Source organism: Acipenser ruthenus, chromosome 15, assembly GCF_902713425.1.
Source record: "Acipenser ruthenus chromosome 15, fAciRut3.2 maternal haplotype, whole genome shotgun sequence".
Classification (NCBI taxonomy): domain Eukaryota; kingdom Metazoa; phylum Chordata; class Actinopteri; order Acipenseriformes; family Acipenseridae; genus Acipenser; species Acipenser ruthenus.
The window spans coordinates 2,953,980-2,977,802 of NC_081203.1; the positions used below are offsets into that span (position 1 = coordinate 2,953,980).

General features: G+C 44.9%; 2 protein-coding genes across 8 annotated transcripts; one reads left to right on the forward strand and one right to left on the reverse strand.

The window, feature by feature from the left end:
* LOC117422177 (TBC1 domain family member 13-like) lies at positions 1-11,424 on the reverse strand. 2 transcript variants are annotated; one of them, XM_034036877.3, is made up of 12 exons: positions 11,318-11,424; positions 8,912-8,985; positions 8,695-8,735; positions 8,261-8,322; positions 7,486-7,585; positions 7,226-7,308; positions 6,560-6,719; positions 5,719-5,929; positions 5,289-5,452; positions 4,704-4,864; positions 4,488-4,545; positions 1-3,981 (listed from the first exon to the last, which is right to left on the reverse strand). In XM_034036877.3, exons 1-12 carry the CDS (start codon positions 11,338-11,340, stop codon positions 3,916-3,918), a joined length of 1,203 nt encoding a protein of 400 aa, XP_033892768.3. In that variant the 5' UTR covers positions 11,341-11,424; the 3' UTR covers positions 1-3,915. The 2 variants fall into 2 exon arrangements, with proteins under 2 accessions (XP_033892768.3, XP_058842815.1); XM_058986832.1 differs by lacking the exon at positions 11,318-11,424 and adding an exon at positions 10,993-11,261.
* Positions 10,323-23,632, forward strand: LOC117422176 (protein zer-1 homolog). 6 transcript variants are annotated; one of them, XM_058986829.1, is made up of 16 exons: positions 10,323-10,405; positions 13,112-13,455; positions 13,914-14,064; positions 14,521-14,960; positions 15,337-15,513; positions 15,889-16,003; positions 16,515-16,661; positions 16,876-17,049; positions 17,595-17,810; positions 18,192-18,233; positions 19,625-19,744; positions 19,968-20,083; positions 20,465-20,653; positions 20,762-20,859; positions 21,498-21,600; positions 21,902-23,632. In XM_058986829.1, the coding sequence occupies exons 2-16, from the start codon at positions 13,298-13,300 to the stop codon at positions 21,957-21,959; spliced, it is 2,304 nt and encodes a 767-aa protein (XP_058842812.1). In that variant the 5' UTR covers positions 10,323-10,405; positions 13,112-13,297; the 3' UTR covers positions 21,960-23,632. The 6 variants fall into 6 exon arrangements, with proteins under 6 accessions (XP_058842812.1, XP_058842814.1, XP_033892766.2 ...); XM_058986831.1 differs by lacking the exon at positions 10,323-10,405 and adding an exon at positions 11,343-11,453; XM_034036875.3 differs by lacking the exon at positions 10,323-10,405 and adding an exon at positions 11,745-11,929.
* The last annotated feature ends 191 nt before the right edge of the window (positions 23,633-23,823 follow it).

Here is a 23,823-nt window from a genome sequence, read left to right on the forward strand (position 1 = left end):
TGCTTTTTTGAATCATTTTTATTATATATTTGCAAACACTGTATAAACATTTACACTCCCAGTACGCAGGTCTGAGACTACCTATATAAAAACCCAACACACATGCAAACCAAGGAACGAGCACACAAACAATAAAATAAGACTTCAGAGGATCAACACTTGAAAATTAAATGAGACCAGTTTGCTTTAGCCCGTTACTGCCTGTTGAACACAGTCCTGTCATTTTTTAAAAATTATTATTACACCCACACCCCAATTAATGATCCCAATCACGCAACACAATTGATTCTTGTCATACACAAAGGCCGTCACCAGATGGCAGCATCGAGCAGCAAGAATCACCATTCCCTAACTTACCGCAAGGCGAGAGAGAGAGAGAGAGAGAGAGAGAGCACTGAAGTTGCCGATTCTTGTCAAATGAGCTCCCTGTGGTTCACAGACATGAAGAACCTGCACCGGTTTTCAAACATAGAACCCGTTACAGGCAATAAAGGGTTAAAATAAATTAGTATCTCGTCCGCCTAACTCAGTTCAGTTCATCTTTTTTTTCTCTCTCAACTTTTTAATTCCAACGGCTGAACTGACCCTTTATTTGACTTTATTGTACTGCACAGTCTATGTGTGGGAAGCCAACAAAGGAGAACCAGGCCAATAGGGGGAGCCGGACCCAAAGCAAAGCACCCTGAATGAAGAGATATGGACAGTGTTTTACATTGTCACTATCAGTGCTTTACCATGCCCAATGACGCGCCCCATCAGGATTAACAATGCCTCCTTCAAAACAACAACTGGAATAACTCATAACGTAATTCAATGTGGGATTTATTTTCTTAAACTGCTGCAACAACCATTTCATGTCGGGCTTCAAGACTGTCCTGCAACGATGTCATCGTCAACTGTGGCCAAATATACTGTACTGTTCTCTCAAGAGTCCTTTCTTAAGAATTTTAGAAATGTAGATTTCTTACTGGAAACTGTTCGGTACAGAAATCCACTTAACAGAATGATGAATAAATGAACACAATTTGCCACTGCACGGGCGTGCCCATCCGACACCAACCGTGCCCATCCGACACCAACCGTGCCCATCCGACACCAACCGTGCCCATCCGACACCAACCGTGGCCATCCGACACCAACCGTGCCCATCCGACACCAACCGTGCCCATCCGACACCAACCGTGCCCATCCGACACCAACCGTGGCCATCCGACACCAACCGTGCCCATCCGACACCAACCGTGCCCATCCGACACCAACCGTGCCCAAGTGGAATTGTGCAGCAGCAGGTGATGCCACGGCCTAACGCTACACTGCTGCCTGCAGATGCTGTTAATGCTGCTTACTGGCCCATTGATAAAGCCAGGGAGGAACAAGATGTGCGAGCTGTTCCGTTTCGCTGGCTAACACTTTCACATTTTGTTCGTGGATTCATAAACCCGTTTCTGTAGCAATTTACTTGCAGTCATTTCTACTGGCCAACAGATCCGCACTGAATCCCAGTAGCTTGACACGGTACCGTTTCCACTAGCCTCCAAGACTGGTTCTGTAGAAACGAGGTACTAGCGCTGGAGTGGTCAGGACCAGTGCTCAGTGTGACAATACAGAAATCAGGAAGGGTACAGGTTTGGAAGCTGACTTGACATCAACGCCTAGGACCAGCTGGCGGTTACTGTAAGCTATTTTCTGGCCAAAGATGGACTTTACTACCCTCTTTGCCAGTTTTTCTTATTTCCACCCATTAGAATAAAAACATTTAAAAACTACCCCCTCATGTTTAACAAGTTCAGCTGTACTACAGGCCGTAGTGTTCTATTGGATCCCTAGCACACGGAGCCTACGACCCGGCATTGAAAACGAAAATTTAAAAAAAGGCACATTTACACCACCTGTAAAATGCAACACAATCAACGACCTGCAATCACAGCACCGAATGCAAGGCACAGCGAGACACAAAACCACTACAAAGATTAGCCATGTTCCTTTATAGCAAAGTGCTGTCCGGAGCCTGAAATCTGCTGCATCAACGTCTCCCTAGCCCTCGCAATCCAGCAAGCGATTTTTAACACAAAGGAGTTAGTGTTGCTACGTGTAAGAGGCACCTTCCTTTCTGTGGTTCTATAGGGCTAGTTCTATAGGGGTTAAGGGTGTCACCGTGTATAAAGGAGGGCTTGTGTATATGAGGCAGCTGCAATACTGTGCCTCTGTAGCAGGGTGTACAACGTCTGTAGTTCCAGAGGTGCAGATCGCCTGCCGCAGCTCAATAAAAAGTAGTGCCTTCAGCTTTGTAAGCAATTCTAGTGTTCATACAGACAGGGCTGGAGATCACTGATCAGCCTTCCTTACCCCAGATATGAAAACGGAGCAGTGCACCCGAAACAGCAGCAGCAGCAGTTAAAGGGTTAACCACCACCTTCGTTTTCTTCTCATTAAGCGACTGTCTTGCAGGCCCCTTCTCGTTTTTTTTTTTTTTTTTCCTTTTGCCTGGATTTCCAGACTCCTCCTTTTCATTTTGAAATCGAGGTGCAGCTCATTTTGCCCTGTCCCACCTCTCTGCAGATTCACACTCCCTTTGCAGCAGGTATCAGGTATCCCAGATCCTGGACCCCTGACTTGACCTCACCTAATCATTCAGCAATGGGAGTTTCCAGCTCCTATTACCTGTTGAGGCCAGATAAATGGGGCTTAAGAAAGTTGGTTTGCTCAGGAGAGTAAGAAACTGCTGTCCCCACTTTAAAAGCGAAGGACTGAGAGGCACGATCGCTCCTATTTCCAAATCAGCAACTGGCCCAGGGTGGCGTACCAAGAAGCCTCCAGTGATTACCGCTCTCCTTCAAGCTAAACATTAAACTAACCAGCTGTTCACCACCCTAGCATGGGAGATAAGGCCTCATTCAAGGATTAGCATCCACCAACTCATTCATTTTAACCCTGCCAGCTGCACAAGAGCTTGTTTTTATGCAATGCATACCTGAGACTTTAAAACAAACAGACGCAATGAGCTTTTTCACAAGGAGTGCAGAGTCTCCAAATCAGAGGAGTGTCCGCTTCTAAAAATGACTCTTTTGGTTGCACATAAATGAAGACATATTACCTTAAGGAGGTCCCAAAGCTGAAATTGACCCCCTTTTTTGTAGTAGGATAAAGCTTATATATAATCATATAGTTGGGGAAAAAAAAAAACATTTAACTTCCACCCAACACACTGTACTGATATACAGGAGTGCACTGATATAACAGAGACACCTAAATGCACTGCAATGCCAGCTTGTTAATTCTTCATGTGTTTCATGTTTGTAGTGTTTCTATCTCAGGCATTTAGAAACACGACACGCCTTCAGGCTGAATGCTGGACAGGCAGCAAGAGAGACGCAGAGACAGCTTAATATAGGAGGAGCTGGGGAACGTCTCGGAACCAGAACCCAAATAGAACTCCCGAACTCCCAACGTTCTGCATCAGAATGACAACACCAAAGACCAGCACCAAGTTAGGGATTCCTCGAGGGAGCCCCAATTCACTGTTTCATCATTAAAAAAAAAAAACATTAGGATTAATAGGATCTACACATAGAGCAATAAAAACAAACAAAGAAAAAACAGCAACTGACCCAGAGAAACCCCTCTGTAATTTAAAATGGAGCGTTTTCAAACCTTGTATGTGTGTTTTGTTTCTTTTTTTTTTGGTTTAAAGTCTTCAGTGCAAAATAAATACAGTTTGAAAGGGAATACCATCTGGATCGGTCGCCAGAGCGAAAACAGTCGAGACGCAGAGCTAGCGAAAGAGCTCCCACAATGCACGGCAATGTGGCGTCTTCTCCCAGAACGCACTGCTACACTGTTGTGTCATCGTCCTCTTTCTTTGTTTTTTGGCTGATCGAAGGGGGCTGTGCAGAGGGGGTGGAGGGGGGCACTCTCCTATGCACCGTCCTGCAGATCCTTTGCCTTCTTCAGGATGGTGTGCACGTCACAGATCGGGTAATCCTTCAAACAAAGACAGCAGTCAGGACCGTCCTCAATGGGAGATCGAATACAGCGACAGTTATACAGATATTGAATGAAGTCAGAAAAGCCAGTCAGGGATAAAGACTTCAAGACACTGATAAAGACACCTGTCAAGAGGGTTGTAATGGTTTTTTTCGACAGATACAGATGATCCAATCAAATATAAAACAATGCTACCTGTCCAGGGATGGAAATAAGACTCCTGTTGCATAGCAGTTTCACCCATTCCAGGTTTTATTACAAGCTTGATTAGCCAGTATATGTTAACATATACAGGTGGGTCTTGTTAAAAACTCATAGTGAAACCAGGAATGGATCAAAACTGCTATGGAATGGGAGTCTTCTTTCCATCCCTGCTCCTGTCAAAAGTCTTTTGCATTCAGGCAATGTAGTGCTAGTACTAAACTGGATATTCCCTGAAGGCCCCTGATACTGATAATGCCAAGAGTCAGAGAGATTGCAGCACACCCTGTGGTCTCCATTACCTGCAGCAGCCTCATGTTCACTGTGAAATCTCCGGCCAGCAGCTGGTCTCGAATCAGACTAAAAAACAAGAGACACACACATAAACCTTAACGCAAGCACCAGTTAGGTTCAGCTGTCCCAATTCTGTCTTTACTGAGCAATTGTCCCAACTTGGGACACTGCTATGCAACGGCAGTCTCATTCCCATCCCTAGACAGACAGACAGCAGGACTCACACGAGCATGGCGCAGCAGACCAGGATGAGGAAGTCGAAGCGCTCCTGGTCAGAGAAGAGGGAGTCCCAGATTCGTATGACGTCGGGAAGCAGGAACTCCTGGGACAGGAGCAGGGTGAGCCAGCGGAAGGTGAAGTACTGCGGCTTGATATTCTGCTCTTGCTAAAACACAAGGACAGACGTTGCATGAACCCCCCTGGCACGCTACAGTCACCACTGAACAGCTCCAACAAGATTTGGGACACAGTAATAAAATGCAGATCAACTCTGGGGTGGAGCATTTGTTGCCCTAGTTTTAGTATCACCATAAAGATAATAATCTTGAACTATAAGCAAAAGGTTTAATTGAGTAAGCAGTTCCACAGGTGCTGCGGTACCCAAAATATTATTCATTTAGCACCAACACAGAACGACTGGGTGGTTCAACTGTACTAGAGGTCTCAGTGATGCTAAGACTTCATTTTTAAAGAACCAAGCAAAATCCGCAGTTTTGGTTTGACTCGGGAGACGTCAACGTGCAAATAAAGCTAAAAAAGAGACACTTAATGGCGCAGCACTGGAGTGGAGCAGGGCGGGGTCTGCTGACCAGTTTGAGATAGAGCTCGGCGTCCTTCTGCTTGAGCGTGGCGTACACGCTCTCCATCTTGTACGTGATGCCACACTGGGAGTCGTCCAGGCTCTTGATGAAATTATCCCGGTTCTCAGACATCAGGCTGGTGAAGCAGAAGAAGGTGTCGGCCTCCGCGTGCTCTGAGGGACACAACCAAGAGACAAAGAAGCAGAGATTACATCAGAATCGCAGCGCCGCTGTCTTTACAGATTCCTTTCACAACAAGACCCTGCGATTACGATCCTCTACAGACACTCCACATTAATGTACAGTAGCCATTCCACAAATTAGGTACGATAACAAAACACAGTGCTCCTTTTATATTTGACAAACTCTATTAAATACTGTACTGTTTGGTTAGTACACAAGAGATCTCAAAGGAGGTGCCCCCCCCCCCGCCCCCTACCTTTCCACTCGGTGTTGGGGTCCGTGGCGAAGGTGTAGTAGATGGGTCCCACGACCTCGTTCATTCCCTGAACGTACGCGATGCCCGGGTTCAGCTTGGCGTAGATGAACAGGATCCGCTCCACCACCTCCCAGTGAGCCTCGCTGCCGTTGGGCAGGACCTCGTACTCGTTCGACGGGTAGGTGCACACGGCCTTCCCCGGGGAGCTCACCTGGGCGGGACAGAGGGACGACACTGACGTTCTTAAAGGATTGATTATCTGCCCTTAGAACACTCTGAAAGTGGAAACATGTATCAAATTTATATTAAACTTCCTTTTGATATTGGGCAGCAGTGTGGAGTAGTAGTTAGGGCTCTAGACTCTTGACCGGAGGGTCAATCCCAGGTGGGGGACACTGCTGCTGCTGTACCCTTGAGCAAGGTACTTTACCTAGATTGCTCCAGTAAAAACCCAGCTGTATAAATGGGTAATTGTATGTAAAAAATAATGTAATTGCATGTAAAATAATGTGATATCTTGTAACAATTGTAAGTCGCCCTGGATAAGGGCGTCTGCTAAGAAATAAATAATAATAATAATAATAATAATAATAATAATAATATTACTACCTGTTCTACCACAGACTGTATTCTCAGTTACAGATGAACGCAGGAATGGAAATAAGACTCCTGTCGTATAGCAGTTGGATCCATTGCTGGTTTTAGTGGGACTTTAAATCAGACACACCTGAGCTTGTTACCGATACACTAATCAAGCTTGTAGTAAAACCTGGAACGGGTGAAACTACTATGCAAGAGGAGGAGTCTTATTTCCCAATCGCTGGGACGGCTGTAGTCTTACGTTGGTGACCCCGCTGCGGTTCCTGGCCACAGTCTGTGCCTTCAGGGAGGTCTGCTCCACGCGCCGCCGCAGGGTCTCGTACTCGTTCTGGGGGTCGAGGATCAGGAGGCAGGGGTACTCCGTGGGCCGCTGGAAGAATGCCATGTCCGGGTAGAGTCTCCTGCGAATCCAGAGCAACGCGTCACAAATCTACTCTGCAGCACTGCTGATGTTGAAAAAAAAAACTATAGAACAGGGATGGAAACAAGACTCCCATTGCATAGCAGTTTGATCCATTCCTGGTTTTTGCTCGGACTTTCATAAGACGCGCGCCAGAGCTTGTCCCATAGACACTGCGGCTAATCAAGCTTGCATTAAAATGTGGAATGGAATGAAACTGCTATGCAATAGGAGTCTTGTTTCCATCTCTGAAACACTGCTGCTGGGCAGGTGGATTCCAGATTCTAGATTCTAGGACTACTACTGCCACCATGGGTCACAATGCACTGAATAATGTGCTCAATATGGGTCCTTTTACCTTCCGGAGGAGTTGCATTAAGAAATTGCGAAACGCAACACCAGGACTCGTGAGCAATGACGCCCTTCAAATCAGTCATCAATACTTATTAACGACAGGTGATGCGTTTAAAAAATACCAAGGATAAAAAAAGTGAGAATTCCCCGTACCTGACGTCTTTGTCTATCTGTAGCAGAATCTCGTTATCTTTGAAGTAGGTGTTCCATTGACTGTCTGGGTTCGGATTGAGCGGCTGCATGAACAAAATAAATACAGAGTCATTTTAAACAACGTGTAACACGCGTGGGATAAATACTGTTTCAGCATGCCCCCCCCCCCCCCCCCCCCCCGCGCCCCCCGCGCCCCCGACCCCCGCCCCCGCCCCCCGACCCCCGACCCCGACCCCCGACTCTACCCGATTTCAACTCACATGGTCCTCCAGTGTCACGTCCTCTCTGGAGAATCCCAGATTAGCCTTGGCAATTCCTGGCTGGATAATCATCTCCCTTAAAAACTGGGCATAGATTTCCCTAAGAAAAAAAAAAAATAATACTTATACTTTAATTACTTTATAGTTGTTATTAAAATCATAGAGGAAATGTTTTTTTTTGTTCTTCTACACAATTAAAAGCTAAATATAATAAACAGCGTTACATTATGTATATGGTATTTTTGAACACTGCTGTATATTGATACCAACAGATCCACATGCCGCACAGTACTATGGATCCTTTCACCTCCACATATTACTTCAGTGTGTCTTACTAGTGCAGTTTGTATATGTGCAAGAAATAAAATCTCCCTCCACCTGTTATATTAGTTCAGTGTGCTCAGAGATGCTAAACAAATGTGAAATACAGCATCAAACCAGACGCAACAGTTTGCATGGTTATTTAATAAAGCTGGCAGATTTTTGCAATTTTTCTTTTTTTTTTTTTTTTTTTTTTAAGAGCTCAGTTCTGCAAACCGACCGCAAACAGGAAGGATCGCTAGAGTGATGTAATCTGAAAAACAGTCAATAAGATGCACACTTTACTCTTTCGAAGTCGTATTGGAAGTGACTCTGCGGCCGCAGCTGTTGATGCACAGTTCACCCCCTAGTCTCTGTAAGTCGCTTTGGATAAAAGCTTCTGCTAAATGACTCATTAACAATAATCTAACATCACGATCATCCCTTGTGATGTATGGGAGCAGCCACTGCTTACCTCTGTTTCTTTAAGAACGAGTCCCATATCGCCTGCTCTGTGGGGAGGTAATTTAACAGGATCTGGAAAGAAACAAGACATTCAGTCACAGCCCCACTCAGCTCCTCTCCTCTACCTCACGATACATCAGGCGCTCACACCGCATCCTTTTCATACTCTGAAGGGCACAGTGCTGGCACAGCAGTGTCTGTGAAACGAAATAAGACTCCTATTGCATAGCGGGTTCACCCATTCCAGGTTTTACTACGTGCCACGAGCTCAGGAGTGTTATTAAACTCCTAGTAAAACCAGGAATGGCTCAAACTGCTGTGCAATGGGAGTCTTGTTGCCAGCCTCTGTGTAGAGAACACACACACATGCACACTTCAGCGTCCTGTGTGCTGTAACTCCAGGTGCAGCGTTATTGACAAGGAGTGAAGTGGAGAGAGCCTCACCTTCCAGCAAAGAGCCCGCAGCCCGCCTTCAAAGGGGATGCCTGCAAGAACAGAGCGCAAAGAACCAACTTGGATGATGTTTTTCTTATGATAAAAATACATAATACTCTGAATCTCTTCAAATGCACACAGATACAGAAACGTCTGAGTTGCAGAAGATCTTCAGGATTCAGGTAAGGATTCAGTTTAATAGATAAACTGCATTTCCCCGGCTTACCACTGAAGCAGAGTTCACGCAGGTTCTTTAGATTGATTTGGGGTTGGCTCAAAGCGACCTTGAACTCTTGAATCCTGGAAATAAAAAAATAAGAATCTGCATTTTCAAGAAAGAAAGAACAATACACTCAAAAAGCCTTTTAAGAAAAATCTGAATGACTAAACTCTTGCTCCAGTGTAGTTTGCAACCCTATTATTAAAAAAAAAAAAAGTCAAGGCTTCAGATTTTTAAACACAGAATTCTGAGTTAGGGACTTTATCAAGCACCAAAGTTTTGTAACGTTAACATATGTATATTTATTTTTTGCAAAAACAGTTGTGACACCTAAAAAAAAGTCCTCAAAATGACAGACACAGTTAAATCTACAAATGAATGCTTTACTACTGGCAATACTCTTACGATGGCGCTTTTATGGTTCACTGATTAAGTTTCATTCTCATCACATGTCTTTTGCATGACCCTTGGGATGTCATAAAGGCAGGAATGTGAAAAAAAAGAATTGAGAGAAACTTAGAGAGTCTGAAAGTTCTGAGAATCTGGAGTGCACAGACTGAGGTTCCGGAATGTAGTGAAGATTCTGAGAATCTGGAGTGCGCAGATTGAGGTTCCGGAATGTAGTGAAGATTCTGAGAATCTGGAGTGCGCAGACTGAGGTTCCAGAATGCAGGGAAGATTCCACACGGAACAAAGTCTCAGTTTTATAGAGAGTGTGCCAAGGTTAGCAATCAGACCCTTAATTAGAGTACATATTTAGATACTTTTGAAACAGATTGTGTTTGCAGACACGCAGCTGGTTGAGAAACAGCCCTTCTTGGCAGGAATCCTTTACACAGAAACAGCAGCACAAGCAATAAAAAAAGAAAATCTGAAATTAGCAAAAAGTCTACAAGCACTCCCTTCATGGGAAACATGCTTTTAACATGCTCCTGTGACAATCTGGAGCAGGAGGCAATCAAAAGAAACACACATTAATCTTTTATTTTACCCTCGAGATTAGAGCAGTGACCTTGGCATTCCTGGACAAACCCGCGTTCTCGCGCTCCACGCCCCTGTGCCTAATTGGTCAACTGCACTCCAAGCGGCACAACACCAGAACAATCGCAGGAACGCAAGAGCTGCTTCGTTGCTTTGCTTTTGCAATCTCTAGACTTTTCTGGATCCCTGTTCTAGAGTTTCTGTACATAGGCTAGTCCTCCCACCCACCCAGTTAAGGAAGATCTGAGCCTTTGACCTCCAGCTTTGTAGTATGTTTGCAATCCTCCCAAGTGACTCGGAGATCCACCGCTTCAACGCTGAGTTTTAAGCTGGGTCTCTAACTGGGTTTAAGTGAAGCTAAATGATCTGAGATGAACAGAAACCGCATTTCAACTGACAGGGGGGGCGATGCAAGAAGAACTCCATACAGCAGGGCAACACCACCCAGAAGTTCTGACTGCAGACTGGCTGTATAATAAACTGGAGGTCAGGACAGCAGTTCAAATCCTGCATTTAGAGGTACATTATTGAGGGCACTTTATTCTTTATCAGCCCAGCAGGTTGGGTACACAGATTGCAAGAACTTTGAAAAAGTAAAAAATAACACCCCAAAAAATACATTTCAAGCACAATTGTGTTTATTTTCAGAGTGTAGCCTAACTGGATTAGGCAAGTATGTAACTCCATTTGCCTGTAGCATGATTTCCAGCGTCAAATCTGGTCCAATACAATACGCACCAGGTTTTAACTTGTGTGATAAGACCAGCAATAGTGGTTTCTTTGTGCAAGGCTATCAGTGAATTCATTAATTAATCAGTACATTTCTTGTATTTATTTCTGACACGTCACACTGGCTCGCCAAGAACAATGCAGCGTGCTGTGTAGTCTGAAAACACAACCGCAAATAAAATTTTTTAAAAAATCAAATTCCTCTTTAAGTACTAAATCAGGTTAGTTTTATTTCGGTCCCAGTCTTCAACAGAGCTTGATCTGTTAGACAGACACGTGAGGTATTTCATTTTAACATCTACTAATGTCATTTATCAAGTGGTTAGCGTAAAGACAAGCCTCTGTTGTAATTCAAATTTTTTCACTTACTAACGCACCCAGTCCAAACCTTCGAGACTTTCAATCGAATCTCCAGTGTAACAAAATGTTCGATTGCACTCAACAATACAACAGATACATAATGCCTCTTCGCAATCACACTGTCCTTAAATTCAGTGGACTGACGCAAACGCGTCCCCGCACCGCACATCGACAGATACCCCACAGCGAGCCCAAAGAGCCCTCCCCCTTCTCCGGCGCTTCACCAAAACGCATTGTTCCAACTCCGGAGTTATTTATCCGCCTTTTCTACACATCCACCCATTGCACGGGGCTTGTCGGCGATTTGAACGCGTTAAATCGTCTCCCCGCTGCCGCACTCACCTGCTCCTGTACGAGCTCGACATGTTGACTTCCTCATCTCCGTCAGCAGGAACCCCGCATCACAACAAAAACACTCCGACGGGGAAACGACGCTCTGCAGATTACAGCCCTAAAACAAAACCACTGAAATAACGGGGTGTGTGTGTAACGTAAAATGTTATATTTGTGTTACCTTCTGCAATGTAAATCGTTCTAATACCAATTTCAATTGACTTCATTTCTTTTTAGTGTGTGTGTATTGTTAATAATCATGTTATGTTAGTGCTAAGATGCTCATTCCGTGTAAATATGCGCGCTCATAATTATAGCACAATACTTCGAGACACGTTAGTGTATTTCTATGTTATTGCGTTCAACAATATACTACATTATGCAGAATATATTTCTGGGTGGAAAAAAATGAATCGTTTTTGACAGCTGGTTGGTGTGTCACACTTTTTTTCTGCTCCCCGGAAACATTTCCTTTAGGGAAAAGACTGACCCGGAAATGGACGTTGTTTGTTGACAGGAGAGCCTCAAAAAAGAAAAGCGAAGCGAGAACCGTAACATTGTCAAATTAAAAAATAATAACAGATTGACGAAAGAGTTTCATCCCGGCCCAGGCTTCGGCAGGTGTGTATCTTAAAGAGCGTGATTTCGTGCTGGGGTGACAGAATCCGCAAGACGATGCCAGGAGCTTTGAATTTCAGACTCTATCGCGATATATCGTGACTGCTCTGTGTGAGAGTTACACAGTGTCAGCGACTGGACCGTCGCTCGGGGGTCACGGTATTTTCAATTTTACTTACAGTGGCATTAAACATAGTGGTATGGTTATGAATTCTTAGCTTCCTAACGCCTTTTTAGTCGCAGTGAACCCGTTTTTTTTTGTGTGTGTGTGTTTTTAGACAACTACAAAATCAAGCCGCACCGGTATTTTTAAGTTTACAAGTGAGAGAGGTGATTGTCGACTCTGGAGAGAAAAAAAACCACAAAACAAAACAGAAACAATCAATCTATCAGAGTAGAGGCGGTGAACCAGCACTTTGTAAGGTTTATTTGTTTATTTGTTTATTTATTTAACGGTTTAAAACGTAATATTTGAATAAGTAAAGTAAACGGTGACGTCTTTTCACCACAGAAATCCAAGTGTACGACCATTTCAAAATCGTCAAGTGTCGGGCAAAAACGTTGTTTAATTCTGTTTGTTTGTTTATGAATGTATTATTTAGGCATACAGTTTGGTATCGTGTTATATGGGGCGCTTGGAATGATATGTATTTCTCCTATAAAAACAAAACACAAAACGAAAATGAATGTTTAGTAGAAATGTTACATATCTTCCTGCCCAGCTAAATGAGGTCGTATTAAATAAATAAAAACATAACACTTCAATTCGGGGATTTCCTTGCTGTCAAGACCAGGTGACCGTATAAAGTTGTTTTTTTTCTCCTCTTCCATATACTGTATATTTATATCCACACTACAAATCGGCAGCTACCCTCGCCGTGGAGTTGCGTGCTTCTTCGGGACACCTGGGTCATAGCATTTGTAACGCTGGTCAGCCAAGTCCAGGATTTCTGTGGTGGAGTGTCTGTCCTAATAGGCAGAAGCTGGCTCATCATCACAAAGTCTTGCCAGCAGCCTGATATGAATGAGTCCTCGAATGTAACAAAGCATTTTCATTTGCAGGAGTGACTTAAAAAAAAAAAAAAAACTACGTATACCCTGGTAGAATAATTTAATTAGGAAGAAGTGTTACATTATTATTATTATTATTATTATTATTATTATTATTATTATTATTGTTTACAGCGTTCCAAAGAAGATCATTTCCAGGATTCCCCTCTCTCTCTCTCTCTCTCTCTCTCTCTCTCTCTCTCTCTCTGTCTCCCTCCCTCCTGACCCACTCCCACCCAATGCTCTTCTAAGCCTGTCACCCGCCCCGCCCCGCCCCGCCTGGCCCGTCATTCTGCTTGCCTGCGACGGAGAGGAGTAGCCATGGCACTGGACAGCCCGGACTCGCTGATGACCCTGTCCATCGAGTACTGCCTGCGCAACCTGGAAGGGACGCTGTGCTACCTGCTGGACAACGAGACCCTGCGGCTGCACCCGGACATCTTCCTGCCCAGCGAGATCTGCGACAAGCTGGTGAACGCGTACGTGTGGGAGGAGCTGGATGGGGTCGAGGGGGTTACCCCTATTTTAGAATTGAAGCCGTTCGGTGCAATCACTAAATCAGCGAGTGCTGAACTTCTGGTAGTTCCTGGAAGCGGGGGCGAGGGCCTGTAGGTCCAAAGGAAATGCCATTTGTTGTAGGATTATGATTTTCTGTGTACACGTTTCTAACGCCAGAAAAGGAGAAGGATCATTGTAAAACACTGTGTCAAACAGACCGGAAATATAATAGGAGGGTTAATTAGGTCTACTACAGTATAAATAGGTGCCCAAAGTCTGCTCTGTTTTCACAGCGTTTTCTCTTTAACCTCTTTCAGGTTGGTGTCTTGCTGTCTTTTTAAAGCTGCTTGAAGCTCACTGAATTGAGAGATTGTGTATGTGTGTTCATTGTTAATGTGCAGTGTGTATGGACTGATGGCCTGTGTCGGGTTCCCTGCAGGTACATGGAGCTGGTGCACGCAGACCATAACTTCGAGCTCCATCAGAGCTTCTTCTTGCTGTTCTCGGACCCCAGGAGTACCCGGCTGACCCGGGTCCAGCTGAGAGAGGACACTGTGCTGGACCAGGACCTGGAGGCCATCGGCAGCCAGGTGGGGACGTTCAAAGACAAAATGAGCAACCCATTGATGCAGTTCTGTTAATGTTAAATAATTCCCCGCAGTTATCATTGTGTTCGTTTTTTACAAGCCGATAGGAAGCTTAGTTTCATTTTAGTATCACTGCAGGGCTTGAAACTCGGACTAGACCTGCAGCTAGCTCTGGGTTTCAAAACTAGCCTGGTTTAGGTGCCAGCTTGATTAGCCCCAGTGTACAGGTAACAAGCTCAGGTGTGTCTTATTAAACTCGTAGTAAAACCAGGAATGGATCAAACTGCTATGCAATCACTGAGCTATAAGAATGATTTATTTACCTTCAAACTCATGATCATTTAAATAATATACTTGGTAGTAGTTCTCAAACCCAGGACTGGGTACAGGGCTAGTGTGAGTTTCAGGCCATGCTCCTGCACTGGAAGACCGTTCCTTCATTGCCTTCTCCCTCATCAGGATCTGATTGAGCTCCACCTCACCAACTGCGAGAAGCTGACTTCCAAGAGCCTGCAGACGCTGGGGAGCTTCCGGCACACGCTGGTGTCCCTCAGCCTGTTCGGCTGCAGCAACCTCTTCTACGAGGAAGAGAACCCGGGGGGATACGAGAACGACGACCGCCTGGTGAACCCCTCGCGCCAGGTGCTGGTCAAGGACTTCACCTTCCAGGGCTTCAGCCGGCTGCGGTTGCTCAACCTGGGCAGGCTGGCCGAGGGGGTGGACGTGGAGACCCTGCTGCGGCCCCTCAGCAGCCTCACCTCCCTGGACCTCTCTGGGATCAAGCTCTGCAAAGCCACCTTCCTCACCCAGTGGAAGGACAGGCTGTCCTCGCTGGTGCTCTACAACATGGACCTGTCTGAGGAGCACATCCAGACCATCGCAGAGCTCATACAGCTCCGGTATAGTATGGGGGAGCAGCCAAGACTGCACGGCAAACCGGAAGTCTTTCTCAAGGTCTTCACTTGAATTTAGAAGTAGGAGTATGTAAAGAAACTCAAGGACAGGTCTTTTTGAGTGTCTTCAGTTAAACTTAAAGGGTTAAAAGCGAATGCGATTTTATTTGGAAATAAAGAACATTTTTCTATGCTTGTGTCAAATTCTCAGATAGCCAAAATAAAAGGAAACTTTCCAACAATGACTGTATTGTAACATTGCCAGTTTTTTTTTTTTTTTTATGTACAAAAAAAAAAAAAAACCCTGAACTAAAAGTTTGGGGAATATCAGCTACCTATTTCTAGTTTTCAAAGACGATTTTTTTTTTTTCTCTCATTTCAGACATCTGGATATATCTCGGGACAGGCTGTTGAGTTACTACAAGTTCAAAGTGACCAGGAAGGTGCTGTCCATCATTGTCCAGAGCCTGGTCAACCTGGTCTCGCTGGACATCTCGGGTCATGTGATGCTGGAGAACTGCGCAGTGCCGCAGATTGAGGAAGCCATGGGACGCCCCAGGTAGCTACCCCACGGACCTGATAACTTAAACAAAACCCTTGCGAGTAAACCTTGCTGTCGTTTATTGAATAGGGATTTGATCAGCCCATACCCTGCCGGGATGAGCCACAGCTGCATTTTACAGCACTGTGGAATCAGCCTGGATTGCCTCACCTAACCGTGGTAATCCCGGCTGTACTCTAAAAACAAGTGGGCGAGACAGTCCAGGGGATTCCCTGATGCTGTAAACTGCTCTAATAAAACCCAGGGTCGATGTAGCCTTTCGTCACATTGGAGTTCTGGCAAAGTGTTTTTTCTTTTTCTTTGTGATACCTGTTGTTGTTGAAATTTCCCATGCGCACACCGTGTGCTCATCCTGGCACTGCTGTGTTTCAGTATGGAGCCCTCAAAGAGCAGCATCTGCCCCCTGCAGGCACTGAAGAGGCCGCTGCAGTTCCTGGGGCTGTTTGACACCACGCTCTGCAACCAGACTCACATTCCAGCCTACAAGGTAGGTAGGGCCTTCGAAAGAAACAAAACCCTGGCCGGGTGCAGCTACTTGCTCATTGTTTTGGAGATTGGGGAACCGGTTTAACAGCGACCACACAGACAGTGCACCAGGTGGAAGTATTTGAAGGTCTGAGTGTTTTCAGTAGAGACGAGGGAAATTCGAGATGTTTTTATGCACTGGCAGACTTTCCCCCCGTAAGTTGGCTTGCCTTGTGTTTTCTTAGCGGGAAATCTTTCTTTTGTATAACTTGCAGATCTTTCCTTAATCCCTTAAGAAGCGCTGTTGAAGCAGCAGTCCGTTTCCATCCCAGCGAGCGAGAACTCCACCGTTCTAACAAAATCAAAAGCTTACAGGAGTTTAAAGAAATCTTTGGCCTTTTTTTTTTTGATCACGTAAAACATTGAAATCTCCCATACCGGCACATCCCGTATCGGTCCCTAACAACCCATCGCCATACCTCTTTGTGTTTTTAATTCGCTTAACCCCTCCCCCTATTTTCTTGGGTCCGCAGGTAACAGGTGCCAAGAATGAGGATCAGATCCTGAACGCGATTGAGGCGTACACAGAGTATCGTCCAGAGATCGCATCGCGAGCCATAAACCACCTGTTTGACATTGCTCGGATACAGCACTGCAGCCAGCTGCTCCGGGCACTGCAGGTGAGCAGCTCCCCTGCAATGCGTTTCTTTTTAGAACCGTATATATCTTGAGATGCAGTGTATGCAATGCCCTGAGGTCATTATAATAAGAGAAGCAGCACAGGGGTGGGTCTCCGACTGCATAGCAGTTTACACACAGTCACTGATTAAAGAGAAATGTGTGTGAGCCTCGATTGCGCTAAACGGATATTGTCTCTGTGTCCCGCTCCCCCAGCTGGTGATCGCGGCCCTCAGGTGCCACAAGTATGACAAGAGCATTCAGGTGACGGGCAGTGCGGCTCTCTTCTACCTGACCAACACAGAGTACCGCGCGGAGCAGAGCGTCAAGCTGCGCAGACAGGTCATACAGGTGGTGCTCAACGGCATGGAGTCCTACCAGGAAGTCACGGTGAGGAGGGATCCGGGTTCGAAAGCTGGGGCAACACGAAGCCTTGGAACTTGGTTTCAGGAGATTAGGTTTCAGGCCACTGCAGGATTTTTCATACAGCAACCTCAAACTAGGTCTCCTGGAACCAGGTTTCCAAGCCGCTGTTCCTGAAAAAGGGGTTTTCTCCAGGTTTAATAGTTGAAATAATTAGCAATTGCCGTACACCTGATGAAGACACGCCGTGTGTCGGAACATGTCATTTTTAGATTTGTTCAGCTCCAATCAAAATGTTTTTAAGTAAATAATGTAAGAAGATATTGCTGCACGACATCAGTGGTCATGTCTTTTTTTTTTTTTTTTTGAGTGTGCGACCCGTCCCGTCTCCACAAATATCCAGTAATCAATAATGGCTTTACCATTGCTAAGAACTTTACGACCTTGTGTAGACATTCTTTACTGGTTCATGTTGTTTGTTGTGGTTCTCCCCCTGTGCTGGCGTGCCATGTCAGCTACCACGCTGCGGGGCATGCCCGTGAAAGCTGCTCTCTGTCTCCCCCTTGCTGTAGGTCCAGAGGAACTGCTGCCTGACGCTGTGTAACTTCACCATCCCGGACGAGCTGGAGTTCCAGTACCGGAGGGTGAACGAGCTGCTGCTCAGCATCCTGAACCAGTCTCGCCAGGACGACTCCATCCAGCGCATCGCCGTGCACCTCTGCAACGCGCTGGTCTGCCAGGTCGACAACGACCACAAGGAGGCTGTGGGCAAGATGGGCTTCGTTACGGTGCGGGCAACACAGGGGGATTCATTCAGTGTAGAGGTCCATTTAATTAAAAAAAAAAAAGAGGGAGTTCTGTAGCTAATAAATGGATGTAATAAATCGTACTTCAAAACGGTGCAAAGTGGTTATAAAAGAACTACACGCCCAGTCTTGTACAGTCTGGTGTTTTATCTTCCATTACCAGTGCAATCTCTATACCGTTGTCTTTCATTAGGTTTCCCATGTGCTGTTTCCTAGAAACAGAAAGTTCTTTAAGAGCAACGCCTTGGTCCTGTATAGCGAGCTGTTCTTGGCTTGTGCCGTGCTATGCCTGCGTGTATTCCTGGTTGACGGAAGTCACGCAGAGGAGAGTTAAGCATGTTTGTTGGTTTTCTCTCTTTTTAGACCATGTTGAAACTGATTCAGAAGAAGCTAGTTGACAAGATGGTGAGTAGGAACGTTTCAAAAGAGCCTGTGTCGTTTGTTTGTGTGCCAAGGCTATGAAAGCCAGCATCTCTTTAAGAGTGAATGCGACTCTCTATGTTTTGGATAGATTTGAATTAATCAGACAGTGACTGTATTGAGATTAACTGATCAGCGTTGTGGAGAGGTGACAGTCTTCTTGCTTGATGATCTAGCTGTATCTTCTTGCTTGATGATCTAAGGCTGTATCTTCTTGCTTGATGATCTAGCTGTATCTTCTTGCTTGATGATCTAAGGCTGTATCTTCTTGCTTGATGATCTAGCTGTATCTTCTTGCTTGATGATCTAAGGCTGTATCTTCTTGCTTGATGATCTAAGGCTGTATCTTCTTGCTTGATGATCTAGCTGTATCTTCTTGCTTGATGATCTAGCTGTATCTTCTTGCTTGATGATCTAAGGCTGTATCTTCTTGCTTGATGATCTAAGGCTGTATCTTCTTGCTTGATGATCTAGCTGTATCTTCTTGCTTGATGATCTAGCTGTATCTTCTTGCTTGATGATCTAAGGCTGTATCTTCTTGCTTGATGATCTAAGGCTGTATCTTCTTGCTTGATGATCTAGCTGTATCTTCTTGCTTGATGATCTAAGGCTGTATCTTCTTGCTTGATGATCTAAGGCTGTATCTTCTTGCTTGATGATCTAAGGCTGTATCTTCTTGCTTGATGATCTAGCTGTATCTTCTTGCTTGATGATCTAAGGCTGTATCTTCTTGCTTGATGATCTAAGGCTGTATCTTCTTGCTTGATGATCTAAGGCTGTATCTTCTTGCTTGATGATCTAGCTGTATCTTCTTGCTTGATGATCTAAGGCTGTATCTTCTTGCTTGATGATCTAAGGCTGTATCTTCTTGCTTGATGATCTAGCTGTATCTTCTTGCTTGATGATCTAGCTGTATCTTCTTGCTTGATGATCTAAGGCTGTATCTTCTTGCTTGATGATCTAAGGCTGTATCTTCTTGCTTGATGATCTAGCTGTATCTTCTTGCTTGATGATCTAGCTGTATCTTCTTGCTTGATGATCTAAGGCTGTATCTTCTTGCTTGATGATCTAAGGCTGTATCTTCTTGCTTGATGATCTAAGGCTGTATCTTCTTGCTTGATGATCTAAGGCTGTATCTTCTTGCTTGATGATCTAGCTGTATCTTCTTGCTTGATGATCTAAGGCTGTATCTTCTTGCTTGATGATCTAAGGCTGTATCTTCTTGCTTGATGATCTAAGGCTGTATCTTCTTGCTTGATGATCTAAGGCTGTATCTTCTTGCTTGATGATCTAGCTGTATCTTCTTGCTTGATGATCTAAGGCTGTATCTTCTTGCTTGATGATCTAAGGCTGTATCTTCTTGCCGCTCTCCACAGTGTGATCAGGTGATGGAGTATTCCTGGAGCGCTCTCTGGAACATCACAGACGAGACTCCGGATAACTGCGACATGTTCCTGAACTACAGCGGGATGAAACTCTTCCTGGAATGCCTGAAAGTGAGCTGTGTATTTTATTTTATTTTTTTATTTTTTAATAGTTTTTGACTGTTTTAGGATTTCCGAATCATATTTTTTTGTCCTCTTATTTACACACGCAGATTCCCTTCCTAATTAAAACTCTCTCCTCTGATCTCAATAAGCGCATTACTAGATTGTTATATCCATGTATAAAAGTGGGATATTTTAACACTTGCATGTTTTTTTTGGCTGCGTCTGCCAGGAGTTCCCAGACAAGCAGGAGCTGCACAGGAATATGCTGGGGCTGCTGGGTAATGTCGCTGAGGTCAGATGTCTCCGACCACAGCTTCTCACACCACAGTTCATCACCGTGTTCAGGTGAGCGGAGGGGACAGGAGGGAAGTGTAGCTTTGAAATACGCACGAGGAGCACTCGTCACTCATTGCTAGGGAAAAACATACCATGACATTGCTTTTTTAAATACCATCATTTTTAAAATTGAGAGTGATGGTACCTGTTTTTTTTAAATATATAATTTACCTATTTTTATAGAAGACAAATGCATGTATTGGAAACAAACAGCTTTATCAATTGCTGTTATAAATAACCCACTTCGTTTTCAGGAACGTTGCCACTTTAACTAAAAGTAGCACTGGTGGGAATTTCGTTCCGCGGGACTCGACACAGCTTCTAGGTCAGGTGGATGCATAGAAAGCCGTTCTCTGAAGTATTTTGCGTCCTGTCCCCTGTCCCCGACAGTAACCTGCTGGACAGCAAGGCGGACGGCATCGAGGTGTCCTATAATGCCTGCGGGGTCCTGTCCCACATCATGTTCGACGGGCCCCAAGCCTGGACCATGGAGGAGCCATTGAGGGAGCAGGTGATGGATCGCATGTGGGCCGCCATTCAGAGCTGGGATGTGACCTCCAAGAGGAACATCAACTACAGGTAGGGAGCCGGAGCACACGCCGTGGAGAGCTTCTGTGTGTAAGTAAGCGGTGTTCAGAAGCCCGTGATGTACTCTGCAGTTACTCACCCACATTGTTCCCCGCGCAGGTCTTTTGAGCCAATTCTCCGCCTCCTCCCCCAGGAATTGGCTCCCGTCAGTCAGCACTGGGCCACCTGGGCGCTGTACAACCTCATCTCAGTCTACCGTGAGTACAGCACAGAGGGAAGCTGATCTGCTCTTTGCATGGCTGCTAATATATTAGTGAAATCCCTACATCACCACCACCCACGATCTTAAAGCACCTCTTCCCTAACTTTTAAGGCCAGCGTTTGAATATTCAGAGTCGCTAGCAGAACTTTTACTGTGGGCATGATGTTTGTTTTGCATCTTTTTTTACACTTTGGAATCCCACTTTGTTTCATTTGAAATTCGGATAGGCTCCTCACAGGTGTGGATCACTGCTGTTGACGGGACACAGTTACCATTCAGAGTGGAACAAGCACAGAAACAGCTGCTGGGGTTTGTGTGGATCTCTGTTCTACACAGTCTAAAGCTGCAGTTATCACAAACCCAAGCAGCTGTGTCTTCACTCGTTTCACTTGCAATGGTAAATTAGCCTGATCAACACCAATGACCCTCGCCTGTGGAGAGCTTTTCAGAATAATTATTTCGTGCAGCACTTGATCGGAATATCAGTGTCCATCTCCAGTGCCCCTAACTGCCCCATGCTGAACTTCAGAACGCGTTTACAGTAGACGTTCCAGTGCTACCAGGCAGCCTGTTAGATCTCTTTCACTGAAGCCTGTGTTAAGGATGCAGATTCTGATCTCTCTGTGCCCCTAGCTGAGAAGTATTGCCCGCTGCTGAAGAAGGAAGGGGGAATCGTCCTTCTGCAGAAAGTGTTGGAGCTGGGAAAGTCCAGGCAGGAAACCAAGGAAATGGCTCGGTAAGGACTTGATCAGCAAACAATATTAACAGCGCTGTGTCGGATATCGGAGTATTCAAACAAGCAGTTTATGAACCACTGTGAACGTCATGCAACGGATATCAAAGCCTAAATGACGTTTGGAATAAATAAGACCCATTCTGCTACACAGAAGACTGTGGCCCTTTTTTTTTTTTTTTTTTATACTTTTTTAATCATACTTTTGTTCTCCAGCGAAATGTATTCTAATAAGCCTTTACATTTTGAAAGAATTTTTTTTTGCATCAGTCTTCCTAATGGTATGCTTATTTCGATTCTTCAGGATGGTCGTTGACCAGTGCAGCAACTTCAAAGAAGACCACATGGACACTACAAGGTAAAAAGAGAAAAGAAAACGGCAGGAAGGCGCCAGAAAAAAAACAAGAGACTCCCCACTTTTCTCAGCATTGTTTTTTGTCTTTCACAATTTACTGTTATTACGGGAGGAACTTTTGCTTCTCAGCCACGTTGCCGGAAGGAACCTCCACAGGAGACACCAGCAGGAGATGGAGAGAGGGGGTTTGCAGAGAAGAGGGGCGTGGGGGGAGGGGTGGTTTTTAGTGTTGCACAGGGCAAACTTTACATGTACAAGTGATGATTTTTTTTTTTTTTAAAGGAAAAAAAAATATGGGAGTTGTTTGTATCTTTTTCTCTTACTGTGTTAAAAAAAAAAAAAAAAAAACATGCTTCCGGTATTTCTCCTAATGTTTCACAGCTCTTGGGTAAAAGACCTTGAATAAGCTTTGACTCAGAAACAGGCCCAGGGGCAGAGAAACACTGCTTGTCGAAATCATATTGCTCAGTTTCCCTCCCTCCTCAGAGTTCCAGTAGCTGGCCTGATGGCTTAACACACTATTGTCTTCGTGCTTTGAACCGGTCCACGGCCCTGGAGAGTGTGGCACTGTTGTTTTGTGACTATGTGGCCAGATAATCCACGCAGAGCTGCATGAAACGATGATGTGATCATTCGGATAAGCTCTCCACAGGTGAGGGGCATTGGTGTTGGCTGGGCTAATTTAACACTCAAGTGAAGAAACAGCTGCTTGGGTTTGTGTGGATCGCTGTTCTCCACAGAGTCTTGAGAAAAGCAGTGATCATCACAAATCCAAGCAGCTGTTTCTGCAATTGTTTCACTTGCAAGGGTAAATCAGCCCAGTCCACCACAGTGACCCTCACCTATGGAGAGCTTATCTGAATAATGGAATAATCGTTACCTGCAGCTCTAAACCCACACGTCACGGTCAGCGTTTAGCGGCACTTTTGCACATGCATCGGATGAGCGTGGAGACTGAACCATCTTCACCCCCGTGGAGGGTGGTCCTCCTGGGCAGGGCTGAGGGGTTGACCGGCTAGGCACAGTTGGGAAGCACGTTGGCATGCTTGCTCTGCCCTTAGGTCCGGTTGATGTGGAAATGATTTAATCCACAGGCCATGCAGAACTTGCATTAATAGACATTCATCAGCAGGGGTCACAGCTGGGAGTGATGGAACCTCCAAATGCAAATGCACAATGCGCACCAGAAACACATTGAACACACACATGCGCACACTTAAACACTCGCAGAAGATTTGTACACTTTGTGAATATAACAAGGGGAAAAAAAGCGACAGATTCCAACAACATTTTATTATTGAAGCAGTAGCTGTCTCTGCCCTGGCCTGGTTTGAATTCTGTGGTTTGATTGTTTTTTTTAAAAATATTATATATAATACAATCTAAACTTTTTTGTTTGTATTTTATGTTTTTTTTTTTTGTGAACTTGTAAAAACTTAGCGGGTGATGCACGGCTGCTGTTTTTACTTTGACGAATCACATTTCAATGTAAATGTATCTCCTTGTAAAACAAAAAGGTACCTCCTTCAATGATAAATGTTTATCGTTTCCCCCCCCCCCCCCCCCCCCTTGCTTTATGCTGTACCGTTTTAGTAAGATGAAAGTGAATATAAAGAGTTTGACATGTGTTTGGGCTTGTCTGTCTGCATTCTCACACACATGTCCACCCCTGCATGTCCTGGGATGAGTGATATGCCTAAAAACAGATAATAAGCACAAGAACCTCCCCTAACTATCACACATTAAAACCTCTGAGGCTGGTGCTCAGCGAAGCCCTGGTATTGTGTTTTGCACTGCATACTGTATAGGGGTGGGGTCAGAATGACAGTTCATCTTTCTCTGAAAGTCACATCAGAAATAAATCAATAAAA